Raw genomic sequence first — 21,392 nt, forward strand, 5'->3', positions numbered from 1 at the left:
GCAGAGGATGGAAGAATGAAAATAATATCTCTGAATTATATAACCCCTCTCATTTGTGCCCTGTCCCTCCCATCTGTGGCCTTATCATGACACGCAGAGAAAATTCATCTTGCTCAGTCAGGCCTGACAAATATTCCACTCGTGATTGAAAAAAAAATAAAAATGTTTTATTACGAAGCACGCTACGACATAAATACGCACTCATAGACACAGATGGATGCACAGATAAACAAAGGTACTCCCATACACACACACAGACACACCAAACACACACAAACACACACCCATCTAATCTCCTGAGTTCCCAGAGTTCCTGGCCTTGGGCCATTAGAATGGGCTAACCGAGTACAGAGGGAGAAGGAGCGAGAGACGGAGCAAAGGAGGCATGGGGGGAGGCAGTGAGTCAGGGGGGAGAGGGAGGGTGGCAGGCAGAGAGAGAGAGAGTAAGAATGAGATGAAAAACAGGAGGGAGGGAGGCGGAGAAAGGGCAGGAGACACGGAGACGGTGAGAGGGAGTGCGCTTGTCTTTGGGAAATGGAAATCCTTTACAATCTAAAGTGGTTTCCTCTCCCTTCCTTCCTCCATCCTGTGCTCTGTGCCCTCTCCCTCTCCCTCCCCCAGAGCTCCCACGCTGCTAACTAGAAAACTGTCAGTGTATTTAACATTGAGCCTGCTACACGCTGAGGATTTAACAAAGAATATCTTTATATTATTTCAGAGAAAAAAGGAAAAGTTTAGCTTTTATTTGTTCACGTATTTTTTTAGAGGTCATATTTAAATGTATCTATGCACCATTTTCACATATTTACATATTATTCCAGAGAGAAACGTCAACCTTTCCGTGACAAAGTAGCAAAGAAGCCTTGAAGACACTGAACAGGGCTTGAGAAATCATCTGAACACCACAAAATAATTTAGAGTAAGTAAGACCATCATAGAAATTGGAATCAAACGGCTGTCACATGACAACAGCTGTGTACAAACTGATTGAACATAATCCCTTCAAACTGGAAAGAAGGAAGACATTATTTATTTACCTGTCTCTTTGTCTCTCACACTCTCTACCTCCCTCTCTTTCCCCTCTGCAAAATCTTCCTGGAAAGAGGAAGCTGTCTGCTCAATCATCAGTTTCAAGGGGTCCCCTTCCTTTTCCGTCAGCCCCAGGTTATTTTTACCCCCTCCCTCCACCTCCCCGTGCCTCCTCCCATCCATCCGTCTCTTTCCAAGCGAACTCTCTGTGCCAATTTGTACTCTCTTAGTCACGCTAAGCACTTATCTTGTCCCCACTGAATGCCTCTGCAATCAAACCAACACTTATCCGGTTGTAAGGCATTCTAATGGCCGCCTGATAATGAAACTCCTTCATTGTGAGTTAACAACTGGCTGAGAGATGTATGAAGTCTACAACACAAGCAGTGAAATTGCTGATCAGGGCCACCTGATCAGCAATTTCGCCTATGCCGCTGCAGCTGCTGCTGCATTAAGTGTATTAAGTATGCATTAAATAATAAGCATAAATTTACAGCTGGGTGTGTCAGTTTGCATTTTGAAACTGTCTCTATAGTGCCAGTTCCAGTTACACAGACACGGACACACACAGACACACACACACACACACACACACACACACACACACACACACACACACACACACACACACACACACACACACACACACACACACACACACACACACAGTCTCATTGCTTTCAAAAAATATACCAAGATTACAATTTTAAAAAAGTTTGATAATTAGTTTACCCACGTTAACCCTTAAAATATGATTGAATGTGTTAAAACCAGGACGTGTACTTGCTGTTTGAGTCGCATATTCCTATTTTTATTATTAAAATGGGCATAAAATTGAATTCATTAACTTTTTATCTAATTTTGGACAGAAATCTAAAAAACATGAACATGGATGGCAGATGCACATTCATGAACAAACCCAGTATAGTTAATACAATATTGGGTTTGTTCATAAATGGACATATTAACACCTTTTTCAATATGTGCAGTCTACGCAGTCATGAATTCTGGGCAGCACATGCAGAGGAAGGGCAGTAAATAACATTTGTGAAGTTTAAAGCTGGTGCTATTTTATATATTTTTTCTTATTGTCAACAAAATCCCATGAGAAGACCAAGACCAACGAAGCTCTGTCTGTTGCTTTGAGCCCCACGTTTTTTCATTCCTATCAAAGACTTAAATCGTTCTTAAAAAAGGCTAAATAATTGCCTCAAACAGCTGGGCACCGCAGTTTTTAGAAACCACTAATCAAGCAAGAGTAAATAGTGAATTTGTTGAGGACTATTTTCAGCTGAGCAATAATCCAAATTTGGTGCTCTAGTGAGTATTTATCGCAGCAGGAATACTTGTAAGTGGGATTGACTGAATCCACAGGGATAGTCCTTTTTTAAAATATAAAATATCACCACTTCAAAGCAGATTTTAAGGTTGGTTCTGGTTTATTTGTAAGCATTGCAATTAAATTGCCTTTTCAGATGTAATGTGACCTTAAATACAGCAGATATTATTTTCAATTTGTAAATCATACTAATGATTCATCATCAAGCCATAATTGGCAAACATAATAATCATGAGCTTAGGCTTTACTAAATGCGGTTTCTTAAATTCCATTTAAAGTAATAGCAATGAAAAAATTTAATGATATAAGAAGATGGAAGAATTACTGATAATTATCACTGGGTTTTAATCTTCTGTCTTCCCTTCAGCTGTGCTGTAATGATGTGAGGACAGGCCCTTCGCTATGCTTTCAGAGCTCAAAGCAATATTTGATTATGTGATGTCAAAGCAGGTACTGGAATTAGGAAGTTTGTAAGATTTATATACCTGGCCATTTACAACGAGCTAACATTATAACTAAAGTAAAGTAGTTTTCAGGGGAGATTCAATGAAGTTTGGAGTTCCCTTTATTATGTTAAAAACAAGCATTATTTGCATTAACATTCCTGCCATTGCTATCAATCAAACTGGCTTTTCCTTCACCCATACCATCGAAGCTGATGCGCTGATAACAGGGCATTTATGCTGTTGTCCTAAACCATGTCAGTGTACCTTTGAGTACGGCCCTAGCAGATGAGCAGCAATCATGCTGAACACATGCTCTTCAGCGCCTCTTCAAAAGCAGACGACTACAATCATATTGATTAGTGCTTTGTTCAGGCCACTCCAACAATCAAGCAGACCCTCATCAGAGGGCACTTGAGTGAGCCTCATTCACCACGGAGACTATTTGAAACACATTGTGGCTATTGTGTGGTGTTCTCAGTTTGGATTTGGCCAATGACAACAATCAACGATCAAACATCTTGCTTTCAAAAGCTGCTTAACTTTGAGTGTCATTAGGGGACAATCCTGAAAGCATCATGATTGAAAAGTAAAACATAGTAAAAATACTATACCAGTGCACCGTTAGATAGATTGAAGGATGACATGGTTATTACAGCAGTCAATACTGTTGTCTTGTATACAGTGTGACAACACAGACCCTTTACTGCATAGCTTGATACACAATTCTGAGGCAAACACATGGACCATGTGCAGCAGCACACACAGCACAAGTTGAAGTGATTTTCTGTAATTTGACGTCATACTGTTGACAGACATTGTAAAAACCTTTGGGCATTGACTATTAGGGGATGCAAAAAAGTACAAGAGGAAGCGATATGTACACTATATCAACAACACCCCTCCCCAGAGTGCACTGATTGGTCTGCCTGTAAGCTGCCAAGTTTAATCAATCCTCAACTGATGTTTTCCAGACCAAAGTCTGAAATAAAAATCAGAGTTTGTGAAGTATACAGTAACTTTGCAAGGCTACAGATAACCCCACTGGATTAAGCTATTGGATCCTCACTCACCTTTGCATTGGTTGGTGTTCTTGTCCAGGATGGCCTTCGTTGACACAATCTTCCCATATCTGTAAAAACAACGATGAAATATTCTGATCAATCATTTTATTAGTTTTGCTTATTTTGTTCAAGAAATTTCACTTCATCTGAGACGATATTTTTAGGTGCAACTGTAAAGATGTTTCTTTACAAAGTTTGAATGAGACCATAACACAGTTTTTCGGGGTGTCCGCAAGAGACTCCAGCTTAGCTCCCCACAGTTACATTTTCTACCTATGCTTCTATACATCCACTCTGTCCTTATCTGTTTCAAATCTCATCCGGAGGCCTGAGAGCAGAGACAGTGTTGTCTCATAAATTAACATACAGTAATCACTAGACATCTGTACGGCACCAAATTCTGCTTGTAGGGCCTGAAAGAGAGACAGACAACTTCCACTCCTCTGTTCTCTCTGCCAACTTTTAATGTCTGTCCGTTACACTACCTTACTCTCTTTCTTACGTTTGACACCTCTAACTCTCTCTTTGTCTTCTTCCCTTATTTCCCCCCTCCATTCCACTTCTATTCTCCAGCTCACTGTCCTCCAAGAGAAGTTAATAATGTTTCTTATCAGCCCGGTCTTTCAGTCCTCCTGGAAAGAGAGTGCCGAAAAAAACAGAAAACTGAGAAAGGGGCGGAGAAGGTATGAAGAGAGAGGAGAAAAGAGACAGAGAGGAGAGGGGGCAAAAAGACAGAGAGAAAGCTTGGATCGCTGAGATCAGCCTGGATCACTGCCTAGCCATGTGGATGACTCTTTAATGAATGTTTTAACACTGCTGCACAATGACTGACTGGCTGGCTGAGTGACTATCAAACAGATTGACAGACTGACAAGCTGGCTGACTGGTTGACTGGCTAGCTGACTGGCTGACGGCCACAGGTGAGGGATGGAAGCATAGTACCGCTTCCCTTTTAGAGAAAAAGAGGGAGACAGGTAGGAGGGAGACAGGAAAGATAGAGAAATCAGGAGAAGATACAGTGTGGGAGGTTACGAGCCGAGAGGTTGAACAAATAGTGGGGTGGGGGAGAGAGAGACTCTGAGGAATGAGAAATAGATGAGGAGAGGGAGAGCAGTCAGTCAAAAGATAAAATGAGACACTGAAGGCGGGGAGGAAGCGAGGTAGTCAGGGAGCGATAGGGAGATAGTAAGAAGTGTTTAATAAAGAAGAGATCATTTAGTTGTCAGCATCAGGAGAGTCTCTGTCAGCCGACTGCTTCTGTCAGCGAAGAGAAGAGAACAGAGGCTTGCTCGTCTGACAGCTTCACATCATAATCTATTGGGACAGGAGACTTTAGAAGTAAAGTCAGACAAAAGGCTTTAAAAGGCTGCTATCACACATAACACGACAGCTGAGCAGCCTATGATCTTGAAATTGGTAGAGAAAATCACTGCTTTTTTCAGACAATGCTCAATTTTCACACTGTTTTTTCAGGTATTTACACACCCACCATTTGTGACAGGCTCAAATCAAATCTAATGTTCGATTTGTTGTTTCCAAAGTCATGGCTTGTGGGAAACAAAGTCTTTGGAGTACGGTTTGGGGTGCAATCGAACTGTTGCAGACGTAAGAAACACTGAAAAAAACAAGGCAGGACTAATCGCCCACACATAGACGTAAGACAAACACACATGCCGACGCACGCACAAGGCAACACCCCAGATCAAAAACACCAAAGCGGTAATCACACACACCATCTGGCAATACCAAACTCTTTGTTGACTTCTGCCTCAGTGTGATCAAACTGTGTGTGTGTGTGTGTGTGTCAGTGCATGAGTGTAAACACCTACAGTGCATGTGTGAGTAAATGTGCCTGGTGAGTTAGTATGACTGCATGACAAAGATGTCATGCACCATTGGTGTTTTGGCAGCTTGTTTTTCCCAGCAGAAAAGTGAAACATTTCCAGACTGTTCCGATTTTTGTGTGTGTGTGTGTGTGTTTGTTTGTGTCGGTGAGAGTGAAAGAGAGTGAGAAAGACAAAGTGAGAGGTACCTGGCCTGACACATTATGAATCTTGAGAAAGTATGTTCCCGGTTATCACAAAGTGGAAAACAAATACAGCATATATTTAATGCGTGTCTGTGTTTGTGTGTGTTGGTTAGCCTCAGATCAATGTGTGTGACGTTCAAGTATTAATTCCACCTGTTCATTCTCTTAATGCATAATCTAGCTGTACTGAAATACAAAATAATAGGAGGACAGAGGAATGACACAATGACCTTGGGGAAATGTCAAATTACAACAACACTTCTCCATCCAAAATGGTGTCTCCTTCTGGACTTGACTCAGTGGTGAAATTCCATTTTATCCAAACAGCTACAGCAATCTGCTACTGAAGTGATGAAATGGAAGAAAGAATTGACAATAGATCAGATGAAGTAAGGGGGTGGAGGAGAGCATGGAATATAAGAGGAGAGGAAAAGTGCAGAATGTCCCGTTCTGTCTTAAAGTCCCAACTGGAACCCTCTCATTGATTCCAGCCAAAGCTGGAGCTGGTTGAAATAACTTCGACCCGCACTTGACCCGCTGGCACACATGGGACACTTATAAAAAACTATTCAAATACTTACAACATAAAAATGAAGGACTACAAGGAGCCAGATGGTTAGGGTTAGCACTTCCTTATTCCATTACTCTCCACTGGGCCAAAGAAACAGTGAGGGAATCAGTTCTGAAAGGGATCTGGGTATAGCATTTGTTTCCATTAGATGTAAATCATGACTAAAGAGTCCATAATGGGAGTTAAGTGTGAAGCACCAGTGGAGCAATCATCCAACACGCTTGACAAATTATCTACATCACAGCTAGCTCTGCAATTACGTTACCAAACTCTTTTCTTCCCTGATTATAAATAAAAGGAGGATCGTCATTGTATATACAGGATGACATGGGACTGAAAGTTTATTTCCTGTCTGCTCAGTAGATTCCCATAGCGTTTGTTTTATTATCAGTTCCATCCAGATGGCACCACACTGATTCCCTGTGTGCTCCACAGAGCTCATACTTCAAGTACATGGGTAGTAAATAATCATTCATTTTAGGCATTTCCTGTGGAGTGAAATCCTTCACTTTCATAGCTTTTTTCTGTAGATAAACCTGCTGAAGTATCTACATTTAATCAAGTAGTTGCTTTTATATCATAAAGTAGCTGGCTACCCTAACACTTTATGTATTTTTTGGCTTTATAGAAATGCTACAAAGCCACACAAAACAGTACTATGCTAGAGAAGAACTTTTAGGAAAAGACAAGTGCCTTCTTCAACACTCTTGAAGATCTCCCCCCCCAACAAGAAATGCGATATATAAAAAAACTGACAGCTGCAATTGACAGTATTTACCAAACTGTCAAGATTTAAGGGGGAATGTCAATGCAAAACTCAGTGCACCAAATGTTGGCAGTCTTGACAAAATATGGGTGCACCCTGGCTGTCTGTGTATGTCTGTGAAGTGTTAATGACAGTCCTCAGAGGGCCCCCACGGCGTCAGATCTGTGTTTGGATTTCCTTGTGGGGCACCGTCAGCCTATGGATGCTCACCGTTTGATGTCTACTGAACCACAGTTCAGTTACATTTTTCCAGGATGTATGTGTATATATACATCATGTATATGTGGAAGTTCTGGATGTTTGTACGTAGTGTGTGTTCTCTCTGAGGTTGTGTATGTGTTTGTTTTGTGTGTGTGTTTGTGCATGTATGAGCGTCCACGCAGGCTGGTCCCTGTGTGTGGTATCCCCTAATTGGGGATCCAATGCAGCTGTCTTGTCTCTTGCACTTCCCTCATTCTTCCCCCACTCTGCCAGTTAGACTCAGACAAACACAGAGGGAGGGACCACAAGAGCGCAGTGCTTCATAAGTCTTCAAATTCATTCCCCATATTTTAACATGTTCAGGTGCTATAAAGAAATGTTTTCTTGGATTGTTTCTATGATGAAAAGGTAATTTGCTGTGTATTCAGAAGATATCCGATGTCACTGGAACAAAAGGGCTTTCCATGAAATCAAAGCTGTGGGGCACTGTGGTTAGGTGGTGTAATCAGTAGTTGGTATCACAGTAGTAGGGTAATACAGTGGTTAAACTACTCTAGGTCCATGCATGTGGTAAGGTAAACGATCACAAGTATAAACAAAACAAAAAACATTACTTAATATTTTTATTTTCGTATCCTTATTTCCTTTTCATCTGCTAATATTGTTCAGTTACATTGTGATCTTTTGCCATAAAGATTTATGTCCGACCAAATAGCTGGGTATTGCTCTATTTCAAACTAAATGGAGGGGAAATTGAGTTTGGATGAGTTTAAACTCCACTAAATGGCTGGCCTTCAGAGAGCTCAATACCTTTTCAATTTTGGTCCAAATATAGGATTTCTTTAATCAATGATATTACAGTGAAATTGCGTGCCAACACCAAAGTGTTAGTTAAAGATCATGATTATTGAACTCAAGGGTTAGGTTATGCAAAAAAGTTATACTTTGTATACAATCCGCTCCAAACATTTGAACTTTAAAGCACTGTGGAAAACCAGCCATTGTAGTGAGACTTTTTTGATAATTGTTCGAAAGGGGAGTGTGACATATGATATGTAAGACATAAATGTCTACTATTTAAAGCCCTGCACACCTGTGGTCCCCTACACAGTTGATTAGAGCTCTACTCAAGACTGTGTGTGGGCTTGATTGACATGTGGCTCACTCTCCAATTAGTTTTGTTGCACCAGCTAATGTGTGCTAAACATAAACACTTTTATCATGCTTACTGGTATGTACATATACATTTCAATGACAACCGGGCAAACCCCATCTGCTGATGCTGATATGATTGAAATCTCCACAACAGTGCATGAATAGACCTTCAGGTTAGATTGTTTTGTCAACCACTGTTTCCAGTGCCATTTTGCACTGTTTGCAGAAATTGTATCACCGTTTGCCATCTTGTCATTTGCCCACTTTGCACCAGCGTTTCAATCAAAAATATATTTATGTTCAAAATTGACTCCTACCAACAATACTACTGCTCCTTTTCAAGTAAAAAGGTTCATGCTGTATTACTTGAATGTATTCTTGTCCACAGAGTTTTTCTCATAAAACAGTCCGATAATTAAAGATGAATTCTGTCTTTGAAATAGTAGATAACACAATTTAGTACAGAAACATTTTCTATGCGTCAGGTTTCACCTCAATCACCTGCTACCAAAATATCAAGCACATTCATGTGACGCTTGTTGCATATACATGCTTTCGTATTTCTTTACAACTCTGCCGCTGTGGATTAACGAGAGATTGTGAAGTTATTCAATGTTTTATATTCATCAGCAGTGATTTCTCCTTTGAGTAGCTTGAGTGGTAAAAGCTTGTCTGTCCTCATATAACCTAAGCAGATAGATAGATAGATAGATAGATAGATAGATAGATAGATAGATAGATAGATAGATAGATAGATAGATAGATAGATAGATAGATAGATAGAGAGTAGTGTCTCAGTTGTGAGGGTGAGAGAGAACACATGTGGGTATAAAGCGAGCGAGAGAGAAATTGCCCTTGTGCTCCGCTTTAGATTCCGATCACGTTCTGCTCTGTCCCCAGACGTTAAAAGTGTGTCCATAGTTTTGGCGACCGAGGGAGTGATTGGAAATGTCAGCTGACAACAGCACTTTTCACTGACACTCTGAGAACTGGCACAGAGACAGGGGGTGAGGGATGGGGATTGGGGGGGTGTCGTAGAGAAGAGTAGAGCAGGATGGAGGGAGGAAATGAGGAGGATGACAGAATAAGACGGGAGAGGATGGCGCTGGTGGGTGGATTGGCTCAGAAAAAAAAAAAAAAAAAAGACCACGCTTGGTAACAATAAGGAAGAGGAAGAGGATGACATTGAGTTGAGAGAGGGTTTGTGTGTATGTGTGAGCGGCGAGGGACCGTCCTTCCGCTATTCACTGTAACTGTGTGCATGAATGAAATGCTTGTTTGTGTGTGCGCGTCGTGTGTGCATGTCATGTCATGTGAGTGACAGGAAACTGCCATTCAGTCTATTTCTGAAAGCCAGAGAGAGTTGGAAACTCAAAGCAAAGACTGCTTTGAGTTTCCCACACACACACACACTGACCTTTCCTAAATGTTACTGGACACTTGGCACACTGACTGGGCCTCTAATGAAACTTTTATTGGCCCCCATTTTTCACCCTGTTTCTCCAGAACGCCTCCGGGGCTGAGCTGAAATACAACAGGCTTGAACTGCAGCTGACACGCAGAAGGGCAAGGTATGGTGTGTGTGTGTGTTGTGGGTGTGTGAGTGTTATATTCTTCACATTTCATTTTTATCTACCCTTTTCTTTATTCCGAAATCAATTAAATCAATTATACATGTTGATGAGATCATTTAAAGCCCTTACTTGTGAAGAATTAAGCTCAATATATCATTCTCCAATTACATTTGATAACATCAGGTAATACCTTAAACAAGACCCTCTCAGGGAGAGCTGGTTTATTGTTTGCATTACATTCTGTGTTGAATCTGTTTGTCCACACGGGGACAATCGGAAATAAATGTGCAGGATGGGCTTTTAGCACCAAGAAGAGAAGAACAGGATGAGATGTGCCAAACAGCTGATGTTACTGCAGTGAACGAGTACAAGGATAACCACATAATTCATCCATTTATTGTCAGGAAGAGCAAATACGCTTAGCTATATTGCTGTGGTACGTGTTCTTCTAGTGTAATACAAGCATGCTAGCTTTAAATGATTCATCAGCACTGACTTGCTCAACCTCTTTGGTGTAAAAATAATTTCTGAACTGTTATTAGGGATGTTATAGCAAGGTTTCGATCAAGTTTTTGCCCCGAAATCCTATCCAAGTCATTAAATGCAAAGTATAAAAATCATTGTTATTAAGAAAAAATATATATATATAATCTGCACAGAACTTTTGGTTAAGGGTTTCATTAATAGTTTTAATAATTATACCTCAGAAAATCTCTGACCTTTATCTATGTCCTGTGTCTATCAACTACGGTGAAAACAAAATAATCTATCTGAGAAACGAGTATTTTACCTTCCTATTTCATTTTTATCTTTCTAATTCAATTTTTTCATACTCCATCTGATGAGGGAGATCAAAAGCTCCACAATAGCTACTGAGTGGACATCGTGGTGACACTGTTTTTGTCTAATGCTGTTTCCAAGCTGAACTTTTAATCTAAATGTTTTAAGTTGTAACAGAGAGCAATGGGGCATTAACAACACAAACTGTGAATAACATTTGGTGCTGCCAAAGCACAGTGGGATGAAATAAACAGAAGTCAGAATTTGTTCAGATGTAACATAGCTGCTGGTGAACAATAGAGATATGGCTTCATCAGCTCCAATACCACTTGATTTCAGTGCCAGGGGATCAGAGCAGTTTGGAATGGGAAAACATGGAAAGGAGCTTTAATGGCCCTGCAAACTTCGGATCCCTAGTTTGCGCTCCACTACCTAGCAATTGGAGGGTTTCCCTGTCATTGAAGGCTCCTTAAGAATCAGGGCACAGTGTATGACCTACTTTGCTAAGGCAAGCATTCTCCTGTATGCCAATCACCAATAACCCACTATTACCATACCTCACTCTTTGGTGACTGGATCTGGGATAAAAATCTGGAAATTGTCCACTGCAATGATCCAAACAGCCTCCATATGTGTCGGACACAGTTTGGTCCGATTTAAAATATTTCTGTCAAGGACTAGGCTTGCCAAACTCTATAAAGAATTTGTCACAAAAAGTCAATGGTGCAACCAAGACCCAGTATCCCTTATACGTTCACTTTTGGACCTGCCCAGATATGAGACAATTTGGGCTGAGGTCTTTGAGAGACAAGGCCATGCACCCAGAACTAGGTCTGGCAGGTTTTGCCGTGGCTCATACAGATCTGAATCTCTCGTGAAATCAGGCTCAGGCTGTTGCTTTCACAACACTTTTAAAACAACATCTCATTCTATATAATTTGACCCGCCCCATGCAAAGCAGCTGAGTTGAGAAAGTAAGAGTTCATTTGAATTTGGAAGAGCTCAGGTATACCCCTAAGGGTTGCTTAATAAATTCCAAAATGTATGGCAAACATTCCTGACTACTACATTAATGTCTATAAAGTAATATAACTTAATTTAGTAACTGATAATCATAACTTTGTAAAATCGCTGTAGAATCTTTGTTTTTATTTATTTATTTTAATGTAGCCAATTTTGCTAATTTATTTATTTTGTATGTATATTCTATATAATATTTGTGACTGGCATTATTAGTATTTTTTCTTTCTTCCCATTCTTGGTTTTTTGGCCAGTCTCCCAGGGAAGGGGTCGGGTAGGTTTGGATGCAGATGTTGGCATATTGTTTAATGCATAATGTGAATATGCTTGAAAACCCAATAAAACCATTTGAACATCAGCTCCAATACCAATCTTTCAGATCAGTTCTAATATTCTTAGCACTAGAAGCATCTGCTCTCAAATTCTACTGGTATCACATGGTACATTAACTACAATGCAATTACATTTTTATTCAGCATAATTTTACTATTGCTTTACTGTTGCTATTATGGAAGAATGGAGTGACCTTCCTTGCTCCAAATCTGCTGATTGACAGGAGGATGTATGTGTCTGTTCTTGTGCAGCATGTGTGTAAATGACCTAGTGCAGAAGGGAGCGGATGGGTTAGGCCCAACTGGGTTGTGTTTTTCCTCTGCGGAAACACAGGGGGGTTGGGCAGAGAGGTCAAGAGCAAACTGTTGATACTCATTATAAACTACTGGTGGACTCACGCAAACCTAATTACCACAAGCTGAACTGAACGGAGCAGGAGTGAACTGAGTTCAGCTGCACTGAAGGATGTATCTGCAGAGCAAGGACAGGTTCAGATGAAGTTGAGCAGAACAGAATAGAACTCACGGCTGGCAGAGTTTGATGAGGTCCTGGTCGGTGGTGGCAGGCGGCAGGCCTCGGATGTACAGGTTGGTCTTACTAAGCTGCTCCACTAGCCCTCCTCCATGACTTCCGCCTCCTCCACCTCCACCTCCTCCTGTGTTGCCAGGGCTGGGCGGAGCCATGGGCGGAGGGGGAGGTGCATAGGACTGCTGCAGAGATAAAGAGAGAAAAAGAGCAAGGGGTCACTTCAGATCACAACACAAATCAAAAATATGCCAATTTCTGGGTCACAATAGTTACCAATTTCATAATGCCAAAAACATATTTTCAATTTCTGTCCCTCAGTTCTACAGTCAGTGGACAGAGGGCTCTGAGCATGTGAACTGTCACTGATGAGTTTAGTTTAGTTTTGACAGGTCTTTTAGTCTAAAACTGAAACTTAAAAGGTGATCATTTAACCTGTTTTCTAATGCAAGCAGACTTGGATCAAATTACATTTTCTTTTTCCTACTTCAATGTACTGTTAAATTTATTAAACCACAGAAAACAACACCGGACACATTCACTATGCTTTAAGCATCCCATTATAGGTTCACAAACCAGGCCAGCGAGTGTTTAATCCAGGACTGGGACCTTCATCGCCCCTAACTTACTCAAACGTTTCCTATCGGCCTCCCCTGCTCAATTACACAGCTCAATGCTGACTAAATGACTAAATAAGAAGACCATTTTTGGCAGTGAAGAAGGGTCAGTACGAGGATTAATGAGTGTTTGGATGATGGGTTCAGAGTGCACACCCAACCCAGCCTGCCCGCTTGGACAAACTATTAGGTTAGGTTTGGAGGAAATAAACAAGCTCATATGACCACTGCGTTCAAAACACTCTGTCTGCATCCTTGATGTTTTTGGAGCATAACAGCACACACTGGCTCGACAAAGAAATCCGTTCTCAGCATTGGTCCCACTGTTGGGAACGGATGGAACATGTTCAACAACTAGCTGCCGTTTGAGATGATCACAAGCAAGTTTCACTGTGTGCCACGATGACGACAGAGAGACAGGGATAGAAAGTAGAGGAAAGGGAGAGAGACAGGTGAGACAGGAAGTGTTTGCGCTTGGATGTGTACTGTATTTGGCGGATGTTTGTGCAAGTGTGTACGCAAATGCTAGAGAGCGTGTGATCTTGTGTGTGTGTGTGTGTGTGTGTGTGTGTGTGTGTGAGAGCCGGTCTTTGTGATAATGACAGGTTGCTACCGCACAGCAATGTGGAGCCTGAGCCAGCTCTGATATTAATCCATTACCTCTACTTCCCTCAACTGGCACACAATTTCTGACACACACAAGCACACTGGTAGCTCAGAAAGACTGCACTAACAGGATTCAAACACATGTACTGTACAGCAGACATGCAGCAGTAAAAGGGGGTGGTGCCTGTGTGCAGGAGTGTAATTTACTGTGCAGTGCCTTACACTAACACTAAACTAGTCTAGTGTAATGTGCCTATACACTTCAACAAAAACATGACAAAAGTACCGAGATGAAAAAAGGATACCCTGGGTAATGCTTCATTTTAATGGCTGTGACAAATACAACTTTATATTGCAAGTGACTCCTAAAAACCTTATATTTGCAGCTTGGTATTTTTCACTGTGTTCACTGACAAAATTTGGTCCACGGCTCTGCAAACTACAGATGAAACAGAAATTAGAAGAATAAAAAATGTCACATGTGCTTAAACTGACTAATGCTTTCAACTAATTAATGAATCAAGTCAAAATTCCATACTGTCATTATTTATGTCATTTATCAAGCAAAACTGTCAAAACGTTGATGGTTTCTAGTTTTTCAAATGTAGGACATGATTTGTTGCTTGCCTTTGTCATATATAAATCTATATTGAATATCCTTCTGGGTTTTGAAATGTTGGTGCAAATTGAAGATGCTATCTTAGGCTCTGTAAAAGTGGGATTTTATGGATCAAACCATGAATAAAGGAAAAAAAAGCGAAATGCTATCATTAGCTTTATAACGTGCACACAATGACAGTGCTAACATGCTGGTATAATGTTAACCATGTTCACCATCGTAGTAAGCATGCTAACATTTACTTATTAACACTAATTATAAAGTACAGCTGAGATTCAGGGAATGTCATTAGTTTTGAGGGTAAACCAAAGTATTGGCTTAATAAAAATCTGACCTTATGATGTTGCTAGATAAAATGTTAAAAAAAGTTATTACAATTAATCCCGAGGGTAACGTGAAGGTCTATGCCACATTTAATGGCAATCCATTAAAAAGTTCTTGAAACATCTAATGAAAAAACAAAACATGTCACCTTGCTGTTGGCACTAGAGGAAAAATCAGAGGATCATTAAAGTCATTAAAATGTACCCTCTTGAATATATGTTCAAAATTCCATGGTCGTCCATCCGACAGTTGTCAAGATATTTAACCACAAGCCAAAAATTTTAACAAAATTAAGTCAGGTTTCACCAAAGTCCATAAAGGACAACTAATGCTTGATACTGTGTACACACATGAGCCTCAGAGGACCATGCCTAGATCCCCACTGTTTGCATTTCTAAATCATCAGCACACCCTGAGAAAACAATTGAAATATGTTAATATCATTAACAGACTGAGCAAAGCATGACAATTCTAAATTCCGTGCCAAACAGTGCGTGATTTGTACTGAAAGGTGCGTGTACCTTTTTGCATGTGGCGCCTGTGATCATGATAATGGAAACCTCTGTGCTTCAAAGCCTTAACTGTGTCGAGGGCTGTTTTGATACGAGCCTTTTAACAATGGCTTTGTTTACCGACCACCTCTGAGAGAAAACGCTGATACATGTTTGATGGGAAGAATCAGACACAAATAAAAGACACCCGAGCTGAAATCTGAAAGAGCAATATCACTGGAATAAAAGCTATAACATGCTGAGGATAACACGCATTGCAAACATGCCGGCGCATTAAATATAGGCACGCATACATGACTGAACTGGCGGCATTCATTCGCACACTCGCTGTCAGCCTTATCTATGTACATTCATATCAATCCTACGTGACAAGAGAATAGCCTTTTCTTTCGCTCACACATACTCAGATGTCCAGGTATGCACAAATTGTACATACATTCCTCTCACAAACACACACACACACCTGATCAAAGGCCTTGCCCAGGGAGCCTCTTTTGGCCAATTTGTGCAGCTGTCAGGGCCGGGCCGATAGTGAGCTCTGTATGTAATGTGTCAGAGACGGTGATGGGGAAATCCTTTGAAACATTGAAATCTCTCTCTCGCTCTTTGTCAACCAAGCTTTCTCCTTCCCTCTCTGTCAAATTCCATCGCTCAATCTCCTGCTCCTTTCACCTCTATCTTTCCACTTCCCACATACTCGCTCTATATTTCTATCTCCCTCTCTTTTTCTTTTCCTTCCAGTTTCTCTCTTTTAGGGATTACTCTGCAGTCGGAGTGTGTGGACTGAAGGCTGCCTCTCAGCTGGTATTGTTGACACACTTAGTACAGTGGAGCAGCTCGCGCAGTGGGGAAAAAGGCTCAGAGGCAGAGACACAAACTGTCACACAAAGCAAACACCGTCACCGGGGTTTTCATAAATTTCATGCACGGCTGAGCCTGTGAACAGCTACACACTGCAAAACATCGCCGCGCAGTGTCATATATGTGCATGCTGCTGACTACCTAATGAGCGTATATTTGTCTGTATAGTGAAATGCAAAGAGGGCTGAGGAAAACAATTTCAGTTACTTGTTGGCAAGACACTGTAAAAAATGTATAAAGCACATTTTTAAATACACCTACGAAGACATTTAATGTTGTTTTTCATTGTTGTTGGGTCACTAATGGGACAAGTTCACACAGTTTATTAAGAAAACATATTTGTACTATCATCTCCTGTCTCCTGCAAAACATTCCTCTTTGGTGGAACAATTAATATCCAAAAGAGGGTTATTATATCAAAATTGAAGTTGACGAAGACAATTTGTGTGGATTTACTTTGGTCACAAGCCTATTGTGATTTAATGTGTTCATTTAAAAATGCTGATGCAATCATGCCTATACTCTACCTATATCTATTTCTTTATGTACTTCCTCTCTACATATCATCTACTTTATTCAGGGCTAGCTTAGAACACTGCACACTCAGATGACTGAAACTAAACTCACATCCATGCACACATCTATATATAGCCCTCTTGTCCCTAAGGAGTTCTCTACTTTCCAAACAATGAGTAGCTCCTGGAGAGCCCTGAAAATGGGTTTCAACTAACCCTCATTCCCACGCACACACACACACACACACACACACACACACACACACACACACACACACACACACACACACACACACACACACACACACACACACACACACACACACACACACACACACACACACACACACAGTTCAGTTGTTTCCAGAGTTCCAGTAAAAGTACATTGACCTTGCTGAGTTCAGGTTTCCCCTGCTCTTTTCAGCAGAAACTATGTTCGTTATTGCATTGTGAGGCTACGGTGTGTCAGTGTGGTGCTGTTATATCTGTGCACCTTTACCTTTGTTTGAACTAGACAGAGATTCAGAGATAAAAAAAGACACACGCCATTAAAGCAATAGCCAACAATGAGTCCATTCATGTGCTGCTTTAACTATAAAGCTCGTCTATACATTTAACACGCCTATCTCTTGCAATATGCTCCTCCATGTGCATTAAATAAGATGCAACATCATTTTTTCTCACTAATGTGGGCGTGCATGCGGAGCCATTAACGAGGATCAAACAGAGCTCTATTCGGTGCGAGTCCATTATAGATGAAGGGATGGAAAGACTCATTAAGTGATGGAAGGAGAGTAGAAAACAAGTTGCAGTCTCAGCGAGGAGTGAACTTCGGGTAAAAGGTAAAAGGGAAGGGTTAAAGAAAGGGGAGAGAGGCGGTAAAAAGAGACGGCGGTGAAGTACAGAGTAGAGAGATGGTGAAAGAGGGATGGCTGATGATGAGAAATGGGTGAGAAAGGCTAAGGGGAGAGAGGATGGGATAGTGGAGAAAGGAAAGAGGGGGACATGGGAGCATGGGTTGCTCCGGCCCTTTTCTGATGCTTCCTGTAACACAGAGGAAAGAATGCAGGCTATTTTTGGGTCCAGCGCTGAGATTCCCTCTTACTCTCTGTGCCTCTAAACGCAGCAGCGGAAGGGTTTAAGGAAGAGCTTATGAATACATTGGAATGCAAACATGGCTCCCAATATACCATCCTCGTTTCGAGATTACACAAGCAGCTAAATTAAGCCTTGGCTACTGCTTCTGTCGGAAACATTGAAAAGACAACAAATCGTCTTTTCAGGCATTTATAAAAATAACTTGATTGCCAAACTGTCGTGTCCAGGGTCTTGTTGGACTGGAAGATGTGGCCTCAGGGTGTTGTAATTACCATTCAGAAAATAAATACTTTACATTATTAAGATTAGGGAGGAAACATGGCTTATTAATTTATGGGAAAGTGTAGGAGACTGCAGCAAGTTCAGTAAACGCGTGTACAGGTATAAATAACCTTCTTGGAGACAAACCTAATGATCCCCAATACTGGATCTATACAGGTTTCCAAGTGTCAAGTTGAGGAATGTGTAGGCTAGAGGTTGAGCCTGTGATTAGTCTGGAGAGTAAATTATATGTGTGGGAAAATCATACCTGAGAGATATTTAATAAAATCATATCAAAGTCCAGTTGCAGGAGAAGCTTGGAATCCCAGGAAAATAATGTGCACTTCTTTAAATTTGCCCTTACATGAAGAGCGCTGATATAAAAAGGCAATCGAACAGTGTCTGCATGTTTCATTAATGAAAAGCAAATACTTTCAAAGACCTCTTTTCATGCCAGTTACAGTAAAGTACCTGAATAAATCTACAGTTAAAATACACGGCAAATATGAATCCTTGTAATTGGGTTTATTTGTCACGGGACAGAAACATACCACACCAACCACTTTATTTTATAAGTGTAACACTAGATTTAACTCTACCCTTGAGCTAATACAGCCATCATTATTGCAATTTAAGTCTGATGAAGCTTAACAGGACCTGCAGACACAGTGTTTTGAGGCAGAAATAACTGGATATCACGTTTTACCAGGGTGTCTGCAAGTTTCATCAGACTCGATTTCAGATGCTTGTAAAGTCAATCAAAATGGAAAAAGATCACTTTAATAAGAAATGCAGAAAGTGGACCAATCAGAATATTGTCTGCATGACCTATTTCGTTATCTCACCAGAAGAACACAATGCAGCAGGATACTACAACATTTCTACGGCTATTAAATGAAATTCAAGAAGTAATGTAAGGCAGTATATTTAACTGTATTCTGTCAAATTTCCTATGAAAATAGAGTCTTTGTTCCTACATTTTGCAACTAGCAGTGCGATAAAGCCACTTACACTAATGCTTATCTCTCATTTTACTCTCTAATGCCTCTAATCTATCCACCATAACATTTCATGTGCTTCCACTCTCTGTCTCTCTAGTCGTCTTGTTTATCTATCACCTCTACCCTAATTTCCGTTCCTCACAGTCCCCCCTCCCCCCCCCTGTTTTCCTCTGCCTCTCTAGAAGATCAGGTCGTCTAGGATGCTTCCCAGTGGAACACCATGTTCCAGTTCTCTACCTCTCTATCTCTCTTGTTAACATCAGCAACAAAAGCATCAACAACACTTAGGCTGTCATAAACAAGTTGCACAAACATCCCAGGGGGACATCCCAGTTTGGGCTTGGTGCTGACTGACCTGATGGGAGATAAGGAGATGATGGAGGGGGCTGTGGTGATGCTGCTGAACTCTCAGTGAATTCCTGTGGCTGTGTTTTTTGAGAAGGTCAGAGTGAGGGGAGGTGCATTCGTGAGTTTAAAGGCAAGATGTTATCTTCAGATTGATTTGAATCTGTGTTATGCTACACGGCTATTGTTCTCTTGTCTAAGTATGTGTGTGTCTTTGTATGTGTTGTTGTTGTTGTTGTTGTTGTTGAAACAGACTTAACCCACCAACATGAGGTTGTGCAACGACTGTGTCTATATTTAGGTTTATTCTGTGAGAGCAAGTTTATCTATTCATACAATGTATTTATGTGGATGAATTTTGGCTAGGTGATATACCTGGCTAAAAAAAAAGCAAAAGAAAAAAAAAAACACAAAAACCTTCAGTGCATGTACTATGCACATGTTGGCTCAGATTCAAGTCCTTGCTAAGCTATTTTCTTTGCTGTCTGAAAATAGTCACAGTTACTAAAAAAATCGACCTACACTAAAGCAGCTGACCTTCCACTGTCTTTCTAAACAAAACACCTTTCTCCTGAGTGACGTCCAAGAATATTATTCCACTTTGTTATACATCAAAACCTACTGCGGTGATTTTTCCTTCACCTCCGAGTATATTCTAAAAAAATATCATATGCTACATTTTTACTTTTTAATTGCATGACCTTGCTTGCATGTTACAATAAGGGGGAAAATGCATATTGAAGAGGAGCTTTGCACAAAGCTCTTTTATTATGTATATTTATGCAAATGAAACATTAGTTTATTCAAGAAAGTCTCTCTCGCTCCTCCTCTCATTGCCCCCTGGTCAGTGTTTCAACCCTGCAGTATGCATGATGAGCGGCAGCAGACGGGGTCTGGATTGGTTTTATCCAAAACTAAATAAAAGTATGGAGGCTTCATTGTTCTTTAGTGACTCCCCTCAAAGTTTAAACTAAAGCAATGTTAAATATGGAGCTTCAACTGCAGCAGCTCCAGTTCTCTGTCAATGACAATGAACTCCTTATAGGTGAACTATATATTCCTACCTGCCGCTTATCATCCAGCAGCGCTTGTTTCCTGCTTTATGTTATTGTCATATCTTTGCATATTATTAATATGTTCCTGCCCTCTCATGTCCCTCACCTCTTCACTTTTCCAGTCAAACATTTTTGCTTTCCTCCTCCTCCTACATAACTTCATCTCCTCGTCTTTGTATTCAACTTTCTCCATTCCTCGGCTGCCGACAGCCTCTGCCCTTTCTTCTTTTGCTGGTCCATCATCTCTTTTCCTCCCGTCTCATCTCCTCCTCGTCCCCCCCCCTCCTCTCCTCCGACACCGTGCAGGAGATTAAAATATGAGGAAACAATCAAGCTCCGGCTCATTTGCATATGAACAGGGGGCCGACGGGCAACTGCAGAGATGACAACAGAGCCCTGGAAATCCACCGCAGAGGTTTTTTTTAATCCCAGGAATGACTTTTTAGCGTATTTTGTCGAACGAGACAGAGCAATCCTCCGCCAGTCTTTTCAGGCAGTCAAATTACCATCAGAATAAGAGGGCACAAGAATAAGACAGAATGCTTATATAGCGAGAGGTCAAAGAATGGAGTCTATAGAATGAGCGTGCAGACAGAATAATGTTTCTCCACGGCAACAATGAGAAGCAGAAAAGATAGGAACTGCCATGTGTGTGTGTTGAGTGGGCACACATGTGCGTTGGGTTCCTTTTCTTACAGCAGCAATGACCGACTGAAAAGATAGCAAGTGTGTGTGTGTGTGTGTGTGTG

The 21,392-nt window shown here is 40.9% G+C and overlaps 1 protein-coding gene across 1 annotated transcript in view; it reads right to left on the reverse strand.

Moving 5' to 3' along the window:
• Nucleotides 1–21,392, reverse strand: part of LOC129109070 (RNA-binding motif, single-stranded-interacting protein 3-like) — a 109,815-nt gene that overhangs the window by 64,138 nt on the left and 24,285 nt on the right. Inside the window, exons 2-3 of the mRNA XM_054621003.1 lie at nucleotides 12,830–13,014; nucleotides 3,885–3,943 (exon numbers count right to left, since the gene is read on the reverse strand). Of these exons, the coding sequence (XP_054476978.1) occupies nucleotides 3,885–3,943; nucleotides 12,830–13,014 (244 nt within the window). The remainder of the gene's footprint in view (nucleotides 1–3,884; nucleotides 3,944–12,829; nucleotides 13,015–21,392) is intronic.

Source organism: Anoplopoma fimbria, chromosome 20, assembly GCF_027596085.1.
Source record: "Anoplopoma fimbria isolate UVic2021 breed Golden Eagle Sablefish chromosome 20, Afim_UVic_2022, whole genome shotgun sequence".
NCBI classification, from domain to species: domain Eukaryota; kingdom Metazoa; phylum Chordata; class Actinopteri; order Perciformes; family Anoplopomatidae; genus Anoplopoma; species Anoplopoma fimbria.